This window comes from Corapipo altera, unplaced genomic scaffold, assembly GCF_003945725.1.
Source record: "Corapipo altera isolate COAL_440 unplaced genomic scaffold, ASM394572v1 70, whole genome shotgun sequence".
Classification (NCBI taxonomy): domain Eukaryota; kingdom Metazoa; phylum Chordata; class Aves; order Passeriformes; family Pipridae; genus Corapipo; species Corapipo altera.
Genome location: NW_020884911.1, coordinates 1,474,402 through 1,485,067, shown reverse-complemented (window position 1 = coordinate 1,485,067; position 10,666 = coordinate 1,474,402). Strand labels below are relative to the sequence as shown.

Sequence of the window (10,666 nt, the reverse complement as noted above, 5' to 3'; positions counted from 1 at the left end):
AGCAGAAGGTCGGAGTGAACAGAAAAAAATCCACGTGGCCCTTGGCAGCACCGCCTGTGGAAACTCAGAAACACCCGTGGAATGCCTTTCTTCCCAACCTTGCTATAGGAAAACAGCTCTTGAAAACCAGGCTTGTGAATTAAATTGATGAATATCTGCAAAATACTCCTACTTGTTGACAATTTTCGTATCAGAATTGTAAAATACTTCTCCAAAGAGCTAAAAGGAAGGGGGTTTTGCAGTAGTGTCACTACTGGAGAGTGTGTTTTCCTCTGACTTGTTAAGTTGACTTGCTCAGGGAATCTGGAACTCCCTTCCTGTTTCCCTCCAAGACCTTTAACTCACTTCCTGTCTCTAAATAAAAACCCTTTCATTTGTCCTTAATTGATGACAGAAACTCTTCCAAGTTTTCTGATAAAATCAGCTGAATTATATATAGACTTTGCCTCCTTGTAGATGACCAAAAATCCCCATAGTTAGATATTTCAAAATCAATGTCAGTGCTGTGTCTAGCTCAGAATTTTCCAAGTTTTTAAAGGTACCTTGTTGCCTTAGGGTATATTTTAATGAAATTTTAAAAATCCATTTTCTAGTTTAACCGAGACACGCAAAAAGTAGATTGGCTGGTGAAATTGTAAAGACTTTATTCAATCAAAATATTTTTATTTGCTATCCATCCATCCTGCTGCTGCTGCTGTAACATCCCTTATATGGCTGTAAAAAGGGCTGACTTGAAAATATAAATGGGTAATTTGTCAATAGAACATACAAAATCTGAGGGGTGAAGACGACCTCACAGGTTGTCAAGTGCTTATTCACCTGCTGGGGAAATTCATCTCTCTAGGGGTAACAGTGATGTGCTTATAAAAATATTCTGCACATTCCTTCTAGTAATTTCTGGTAGAGATAGGGAATATTGATGTCTTTGTACATTCCTGGGGAAAAAAAAAATCTCATCTGGAATTTCCTGTGCCTGGACTGAGGGTGGATTGGGTGCAGGGAAGGGCTGTTGGAGGAGCAGGGGAAAGGGTGACAGCACCAGCTTCTCCAGGCTTGGCTTAGGAAAGCAAGGGCTGGGTAAAGTGTATTCTTAGAAATGAAAGTTCAGAGAAAAGAACAATTTAAATTAACGGGAGAAGTGGTAAGAGGATGCACATTGGCCTTGAGCCAACCAAGACTGGAAGTTGGAAGGAGGTCTCCAGTTCTGTAGAAAATGAGGTATTTTAGAAGGGCAGCAACAAATATTTGGGTGCAGACAGCTCGTGCAAAGATTCTGGTATGTTCTCCTGAGACAAGAGAGGCCCCACCGAGCCCCTCCACTGTGTGTTGCCATCCTGCTCCTCAGACACTGAGTGCAGCTGGAGATCAACCTCCAATTCCATGCCAGAGACTCCTCCCATCCCTGCCTCCATCCCTGCCTCCATCCCTGCCTCCATCCCTGCCTCCATCCCTGCATCCTTCAGGGCAGAAGGGAAGTGACAGGAGAGCTGCTCTTCCTTCACTTCTCGTGTCTCACTGAACGTGCAGCTGCTTGCTCTGACTGTTTCCATGAACTAATCTCTTTATACAGGCATATGTGGGAGAATAAATCATCTGTGGGTTAAAGCCCCGTAATAATGTTGGAGGGGTGTTAAATATAGCGTTATAAGGGCTTTTGGTCTTATCGTGGCAGCTGTGTGGGTGGAAACTGCACCCAAAGAGATGCTATTTTAGTTAAATTAAGTGTTACCCTCAGGGCTTTGGCCAGTGTTCCATCTCTGAGCAGAAAGCTGGAGACCACAGCAGTCTGACAGGAGCCAACTTGGCAGGAGCCAGGTTTTCTTCTCCTCTCCCTCTCCTCTTTCCATTGCTCTTTCCTTTTCCCTTTCCTCTTTCCTTTTCCCATTCCTCTTTCATTATTCCTTTCAGTTCCTCTTTTCCTTCAATCTTTTCTCTTTCCTTTCTCCTCTTTCCTCTCTTTTCCTTTCTCCTTCCCTTTCCTTTTTCCTTTCCCTTCCATTCTTTCCCGCAGAAGTTGCACAATTGAAATGCAGACTTTAAGAGATGATGATGAGATCTGCCCGGGGGAGGCCATACAGTAACACGGGTGGTTAAACAACTTCGTCTCTTCTGACAATGCCTCCTCTCTGTTCTTTTTTCAGACTCGGGAAGGTTTTTGCATCATGTCTTGGTTAAACTCCCACTGCGCTCGGAGGAAGGCGCTGGCTGACTCCGCTTCCCACCCCAGGGGACGGTCCTGCCCGCGGTGATCGGCGCGATGCCCGAGGAGCGGGATCGGGATGGGGACGGCGCCTCCCCCTCCCTCGGCCCCGCGGTGCGGAGACGCCCGGGACGCCTTCGGTCACATCCAGGGTGAGCGAACCCGGGTGGCTCGGGGCCCCGCACTCTCCGTCCCCGGAGCCCGGCCATCCCCTCCGCTTTGGGAGATCGCCGAGTGCTTCTGCCCGCCGTTCAGAGGCAGCAGCAGAAGAGCAAGCGGCGCCGTTGCGGGAGGAGGGGTTCGGTGCTGCCCCCGCGGTGCGGGCGCGGCGGGACCCTCCTCGGGCCGAGTCCCTCCCGGGCCGTGCCCCCCCCCGGGCCGTGCCCCCCCCCCGGCCCCCCCCCCCCCCGGGCCGTGCCCCCGCCCCGCCCGCGCCGAACTTTCCCCGAGTTGGGCGGCCCCGCCCCGGGGCTCGCGCCACGCCCAATGCATATTCATGAGGGGCCGCGCCCGCCGCCGCTCCCCATTGGCGGCCGCGCTGCCCCCGCCGCTGCCATTGGGCGGTGCCGCCGTCGCTCCGCGCGCGGGGCGGGGCGGCCGCGCCCGCGGTGACTCACAGGGCGGAGTGCGGGTCCCGCAGCGGCGGCGGCAGCGCAGCCCGCGCCTCCCCCACCGCGCCGCTCATTGTTCCGCCCGCTCCAGGCACCATGGACGAGCTGGACCAGTCGCCCCTGGTCTCCTCCTCCTCCTCCGGGCCAGCCCGGCCGCAACAGCCACAGTTTAACTACCAGTTTGTGCTCGACGACGAGAAGGAGGAGGAGGAAGAAGAGGAGGAAGAGGAAGACGAGGACGAAGACTTCGACGAGCAGCTGGAGGTGATGGAGAGGAAGCCCGTCGCGGCTCCCGCCGCAGCCCCGCAGGAGCGGCCGCCGCAGCTGCTGGACCTCGGCGGTCCCGCCGAGCCGCCCCGCCCCGCAGCCCCGGAGCCGCCGCAGCCCGACTGGAGCCCCCGGGGAGCCGTGTCCTCTTCTTCCTCCTCCGCCACCACGCCGTCCCCCGCGCAGGAGCAGCCCCCGGCCCCCGCCCGGCCCCTGCCCAAGCCCGAGCCGGCGCCCGCCGCCGCCCCCCGCCGAAGAGGGTCCTCGTCCGGCTCGGCTGGTGAGTGCCCCCGCCCCGGGGTCGGGAGGGCGGTGGCCGGGCTAGGGAGCCTCCGCCCGAGCCGCTCCGGTTCCCGAGCCCCGCTGCCCCGCCGGGAGGTTCCCTTTGTCTGCCGGCCCTCGGCCGTCTCCTGCGGCATCGCTCCCTCCCCTCCGCCGCGCTCGGGCGCGGCCCCGCTCCCCGCGGCCCCGCCGCAGCTCTCATGCGGGAAAAAGAGCTCCCCCTTCCCTTTCTTTCTTTTTCTTTTTTTTTTTTTTTATTGTAATTTCTTCTCTTTCCCTCCTCCTCCCGTCTGTGTTATGCTAATGGCGGGAGGGGGAAGCGCCGCCCCGGCCGCCGCCTCGCACATGGGCCGCCCGGGGGCGAGGCCGCCGCCGCCGCCTGGCAACGGCCGCGTCGCGGGGGGAGCGGGGGGCGAGCCGGGTACCGGCCGAGCCCGGGGGTACCGGCCGAGCCCCGAGGGGACCGGGCGCGGGGTCCGCGCGGCTCCGGCCGGCTCTGCCCCGGCGCACAGCCCGCCCCTCCCGCGCCGCATTGTCCCGGGCACGGTTCCCCCGGGCACGGTTCCCCCGGCCGGCCCGGCACTGCGGGCCTGGGCGTGGGAGCGCGGGGGAGGAGGGGAGCGCAGATACTTGTAATCTTACTCATGTTGAACGCAGCGGCCGCAGGGAGGGGCGAGGCGGGGGACTGCGGAGCGGCCGCCTGCCCTCCACCTGCCCGGCACGGCCCCGCCGCCGCAGCCCGCGTGGGGACGCCGCGCCCCGGCCGCGGACTGTGGGGCCGAACCCCGGAGAGGGAACTCGTAAACTCGTGAGGAATGTGTGGCAGCACAAAAGGCGCCCGGGCTGCTCGCTGGTGTAGGTGTGGCAGCCCTGGAGAAGAATGTCAACCCCCCGCCCTGGATGGCCACGGCTCTCACCTGGGGCTTCTCCAAGGCGTCGCCCCGTAATGTGGGGGAGTTCAGAGTTGTGTAGCGGGGGGGAGTGCCGCCCCCCAACAATTCCTAGTGCCGCTGGAATGCCAGAGCCCTTCTGGCAAGGTCTAATCCAGGAGCTGACCCGCATGACTAATGCCTTGCATGCGGATTCCGAGTGTGCTTTGGCTCTGCTTCTGCTTAATTCAAAGTGTGAGAGCTGACTCGAGGCCATTAAAACAGCGAAAAGGAACAAATCGAAGTGCCTCGTGATCACAGTGGTGTGTGCTCACCTTCATTGCTGCTCTGGCATTGCTGTAAAGATGCAGGATTTCAATAATAACTTAGCATCACAGTGTGAGGGGGCATGATACTCAAGATCTAATCAAGAAAAGCATCTGGAACAACGATAAAGAAAAGGCCTGTTAAACCCGAATTCAGTTTTGTCAGGGGGAGTTTCCCAATGCATTTTATTTGCATGTGTGCCAGGAGTTCCTGGCTAGTTGTGCTGTTGTCTCTCACGAAGCCTGGTTTTTTGTTCCTCAGGAAGCTCTCAGTGTAGCAATACGCTGAGGAGATTAATTTTTTTTTTCTTGTTTCCACCATTTGGAGGACAGATGATGACAAAAGCTCGCAACAGACTAAAGAGGAGGGATTCTGTGTGATGAGTGAACGGGATTTTTTTCTGGGCACGTTCTTTGAGTGGAGCTCTGGGTGGTTTAAGCAGAACTGAATGGAAGAAATAAGATCAACCACATCGTGTTACTTTGAAAAGTAGGGAAAAAAGTGTGTTTTCCAGAGATGATTTGTTTTTCTGCTCTCTGACCCCTGAAGGATAAGGCAAAAAGAGCACAGTAATTCTGGAAATAGCTGTTGGTTAGAGTAGAGGAGACCTGACTGTGAGAACTGCATCGTGTAGCTGAGAGTGGTATCAAAGAGTCGTTTTAATGTGTCAGCGATGATTAATTTAGGGCTGAAGTGAGGACTGGCATCTGGGGGAGGCCTGGTTTCCAAAGACAAGGTGTTGTAACACAATGCTCCTCTAATGAGGAGTTGAAACCTTAGAGGCTGTGTACCTGAAACTCCTGGATGAGAGCATCTGCAGGTCATCTCCTGAACACTTTGGCCCTCTCAGATGCAGGAGTGTCCATTTAAACATCGGGTGTTTGTTGGTTTTGCATTTAGCAGTTGGTGTTAAAACGGTCCGAGGCAAAATATTTGGCTTGGCTTCAAGTGAGTTCCCTTTGAGTCACGTTGGGAAATGGGCAAAAGGAATTTTCTGCCTGCAACTGGTGGCAGGGTGACCGTGGCAGGGACAGCCACGTGGCTGGAGTGGTTCCCTCTGCAGAGTTATGGTTTCATTTACTTTGAGCTTTGAGAATAGTGGGGCTTCTTTGATCTGCAACAATTGGCCCTGCTGCTGCTTTTTGTCAGTGTAACAATAGCAAAAATGAATTGCCTGGGCGATGGCCCCTTCAGATGTGTTTTATATATACATGGGGGTGTTTTGAAAAAGAAAACCTCTGTAATTGCTATTAGTTACACACTTAGGAGGATTCGGTATCATTGTTATAAGAGACTGGGACATAATTATATGTGATGCAAGTCCTTGGCAGGGTAACAGCAGCCTCCCTTCAGAAGGGCTAATATAAATATTTGCAGGAGAGGGAAACAAGCAGGAGCACTGCAGTCAGACCTGGCTGTCCTGGGTGCTTTCTGGTGCTTTGGTACTCGCTGTTTTGGGGGTACCAAACCCTACATTCTTTCCAGAGACATTGCTACTTAACTCTTTTGATTACTTGACTGTACATACAGTGCAAAGGAAGGTCAGTCTGAGGTTGTTGTACGTGGTCTAAGCAATGCCCCCTCTTTTTTTTTTTTTTATTTTTGGCTTGCTGCCCAAAGTAAGAATAACCACTGTACTATGATGAGTAGATACCACTTCCCTTCTAGATCCTGCAGCACTAAATCCTGCTTTTAAAGGGAGGTCATACATCACTTTCCTGGAAGAGACTGTTGTGTTTGGAAGTTACACTGCACTTACAAGAAGCTGTATACAAAAGCCACCAGCCTGGCCCGGGGCCAGCATGCAGAGAGAATAAAGATGTTTCCTTGTGTCTCACTTGCCTGCACTGACCTCGGGTAAATACACATGCAAATGTCGTGAAGGGCCAGCTTGTTCATTAGTCTTGGGTTTCCATTCGATGATGTGGGGGTTTTTCTTTAATTCCTCCCTGTTGAGGAGAGCTGTCAGGAGGGGGGTGTGCTTACGAGCCAGACAGTGTCAAACGCAGGTCAGCAGAGCTGCCTGGAGCTGTCCTGTGCCCTGGCCAAGCTGAGCTGCAGGAGGTGCTGATGAAATGCAGGGATCTATCCCTGCCTCTGCTCACCCCACACACTGACCCTTTTCCCCTCCACGTCCTGGCATTTGTGTTTTGTACAAATTCTAAAGCAGCACATTCGCCCCTCAGATTTTCTTGCTGCTCTGTGTGCATGGACTTGGACAGAGGAGTGTGTGGATTTTAAGGACATGATGCAGCATGACTTGGAAAAAAATCCATAGCTGTCCTTGAATGCTACCAGTGGTGACTTTCATCTGCACCCTTCATTGATTAAAATATGTTCCCACCGATCTTCAGCATCTCTCTGAGGTGCAAGACTCTTCCCAGATATACCCGGTAAAGCTCTAAGGGAGGTGATCACAAGCTGAGTTATCTTAGACAGAATGTGAGGGTTTTTTATATATATGTGTATTAGAAGACAGAGTAATCAGCCATTTGACTGGTACAGTGAAGCTGGTATCTTCATTTTCATGTTTCATGTTCCTATCTAGGTGAGTTCAACAAGGGATCGAGTTATCTCTTCAGTTTTGTTCAGTGTCCTGTGCAGTGTCCAGCACTGGGCCCGTGTCTGTAGTGGAGCTGCTGTAAGAGTTTCAGGAGCCAAACATCTCCTCTGTTAACCAGGAGTGCATGCAGGGACAGTGGTGCCAAGTTCATGGGACGTTTGCTTTGTGTGTGTAGCCCTTGACTTGCTCTCCAGGATAAAACCACACAGCTTCCACCCACCCTGTAATGATACAGCCCTCAGGGAAGCTGAGGGAATTGCACTGGGAGTTTTCCCCTTGGAGATGAAATCCTACAAACCACAAGTTTGGAGGCAATGAAGAACCACTGTTTGTTTGCCCCTCATCCCTCATCCCCTTCCTCCCTGTCTGTACTTCGTGAAGTTTGGAGCTATGGAGTGACCCCACAGTCAAGTCCCCCTTGCTGGACTCTTGTCCCCTGGCTGTGTCCCTGCTGGTGACCATGGAACCTCCCTCTGACCTCTCACATAACCACAGGCAGCACTCCTGGAAGTCAAGGAGGGCATTCAGGCTTCCCACTCGGTGGTTTTCTCCTGCTGACTGGTACAAAGTTCTGGGAAAGTGGATTGTGTTTTCACTTTTCCTCCCTCTCCCTCCAGTATCCAGGGGATTTTGGAGAGCACCCAGTCTGGGAGCCTGGCTGTAGCAGGAGGCAGACAGGCATCCCTCTTCTCGCTGGAGAGCAGTGTTCCCATGCTGTTGGAATTCTGGGGGGCTTTGGTGCTTGCCACACAGTTTTGAGGGGCTTTAGAGGCTTTGTGTGCCTGCTTCCATGTCCGTTTTCCACACCCATGGATCTGCCTGGCAGGAACAAAGGGTGGTTAACCTCGAACCTGAGCCATGTCTGGCTGTGCTGCAGTTACATTTATTTTCTCTTAATATTTTGAAAGATGCTTTTCAGTTTGTTTTTTTTTTTTAAGCTGGCAAGTTTCTTTAGTAACTATGAAACTCAGATAAAAAAAATTAGCAATGCAGAGTTCAATCTGAAAATGTCCTTCAGGTTCCAGACAGTTTGTCAGCAAGGAAATAGTTTTTGGTCCTTTGTTGGCTGGGAAATGTAAAGCAACATATAGCTCACGGGTAAATTGTCTTGAGATATTCAGAATTGCTTATGCATGAAGTAGGAGGAAAAATTGTGTAACTATCAATCTGCATTAGAAATGAAAGAGGAAAAAAAGCTATTATTGCCAAGTAAAAATAGGGAACTGCGAGGCCTCAGTAGAACATGAGGTGTTTTCTTGCAGGTTTTATTTTTTTATTATTTCTTGGCTTATGATCTAAAATAGGAATTACTCCTGTTATGCTTTGGAATCACTGCATAATATTTTCTGCTTATTCTCCAGTCTCAGTTTTTAGGGCAGCACAGCCCAGCCAGCACTGAGACCCCTGAGCTCCAGCTGGATGGCACATGTTTGGTGGGGGGCTTTAACTGGCCCTTCCATCAGTAAGGACTGTTACAGTAGCAATGAAATAATGGCCTTATTAATATTCACAAAGTCTGAGAAAATCAAATTATCTCAGTGGAATGTTTTTATCTTCCAAATGGAAATAATCAATCTGCTGCCAACTGTAACTGTCAAAATAGGAAGATTTTAAATCGGATTGGATTTTAAGGTTTTAAATTATTACTTTCCCCCATGGTTTTTCATGTGTTTGTCTCCACTTGTTGCTTTCTGATGTCTAAAGAAAGAATACTTTTAGTTTGATTTCCCCCCACTCATGTAGAAGTGTTGGGAATACCAGCCTGACTCTCCCTGGTTTTGCTGGGATCTTGCTTTGTGTCAGGAAATGCCTGTCAGCTTCAGCTTGCAGCTTTTTAATGAACAGGGCAATCATGTCATCAACTTCATCAGCTTGGCAGAATATGTTAATTAACATGTCTTTAATAAGACACAAGATGGAGATAAATATAAACTTTTCTGTTGCCAGTTAAAAATGTTGCCAGTCTGTCAAAGCCCTCCTGCTTTTCCCAGTTATCCCTGCTTTGTGACAGTTTTCTTGACCTCTGCTGTCCCCTCTTTTCTGACAGGAGCTAAAACTGCTCAGTGCCTGTGGTTGCCTGTCCCCTGTGTGTGCTGAGGGATGCAGGGCCAAGGAAAACACAGGAAAGAGCAGGTGTGAGGCCTTCAGGAGCAGGTGGGAGCTGCAGAACAGAAAGGAAGGAGCAAGGAGGAAAATGGCAGTGGTGGCAGGGAGGTGGCTTCTTTCGTGGCCTTCAGCCTGGCCAAAGGGGTGAATTTAGGGTGTTTTAGACCCAAGTTGTCTTGAAAAGATCACACTGGTTGGTAAGAAAATCAGTTTTTCCCTCTATGTGTATTGTGTCTTAAATGACACACAAGTGGATTGGCAAGACCTGTGTTATCCCAATCCACTGCAGTGCTGGTTGGTCACAGGGACATCAGGACACTGGGAATCTTCACGCTGCTTTATTAAAAATATTCTACAGATACTAATGGCCAGAATGTTCTTTTCCTCTTTTTTTTTTTTTTTTTTGTTTTGAGAAGAAGATTTCTTATGCACCAATTTGTTTTTATTTTGCAGACTGTAAGCTCTTGTGTCAGAGGCTTGTCATACAAGGTAATGTGTTGGGAAGAGATGCCAAAAGAAATCAGTAGCATCTCTGCTCCATTCTTCCAAGATTAATTTAGCTAATAAACACATTCTTCTGCAATGATAAGGTTGCTAATCTAAATACTGCTTAATTTGTTTAATTGTGGGGAAAGCAGGGAAAAATTCCATCTGTACAAATCAGTGAAAGGGAATCTTGTGATTGGTATAATCTCTAAAATTAAATTGGATCGTGTCTGCATAATGATAGGATTTGCATGGCTCTTTAGACCTCCTCCCTTTGAATAAGTTTTGATGTAATTATTATATTTTTCTGTTTTGTGGCACTGCCAGAATCCAAATTGCTGTTTGTTACTTCAATGTATGGTGAAGAGTCTGGGTCTTAAGAGTTATTTAGTTTTTAGAGGAATTATCTAGTATTTTTTTTGTTTGTTTCAGATATCGCCAAAGACCGAACACTTGGCTGTAAATCTGTGTCTGGCTGGACACGTGTGTTTGCAGTTGGTTACACTGCTTCTTTCTGCTTCTTTTTAATCAAATAGATTGAAATAGTAGAAATTGGTGACTGGAAATGCTGAATCTGGGAATGTTCCCAGCTGAGAGAGCTCTAAATTAATGTTAAGCCTTGCTCTGAGCTCTGTTTGATTTGGGTTTTAGACATAGCTGGGACTGTGAAGGGGGTGTTGGAGGCTGGGAGCAGTTGGGGTTCATTGTGCCCACCTGACTGCAATGAAGGGAGGCTTTGCCCCCAGCTGATGGCAATTTGGGCAACAAAGCAGGATTGGTGATTGGCCAGTGGGTCAGCTCCTTGGAGAAGGCACTTGGGTGTGCCCTCACTCCTCCTGAGCCTGTGCTGTGCTCAGAAGCCCAGGGGTTTTCTCTTGGCTCCTCCAAGGATTGACCTCTCCTCTTGGTGGCCCCTGTGGATTGCTGGAATGGGAGAGGTCTGTGCATCCCTGTG

General features: G+C 50.6%; 1 protein-coding gene across 2 annotated transcripts in view; it reads left to right on the top strand.

Moving 5' to 3' along the window:
- Positions 1-2,815: 2,815 nt before the first annotated feature.
- RTN4 (reticulon 4) overlaps positions 2,816-10,666 on the top strand; it is a 40,050-nt gene continuing 32,199 nt past the window's right edge. The window contains exon 1 of one of the 2 annotated variants that reach the window (XM_027653755.1): positions 2,816-3,358. In XM_027653755.1, coding sequence (XP_027509556.1) covers positions 2,908-3,358 — 451 coding nt within the window. In that variant the 5' untranslated portion in view covers positions 2,816-2,907. The remainder of the gene's footprint in view (positions 3,359-10,666) is intronic. The other variant, XM_027653756.1, reaches the window with a different exon arrangement.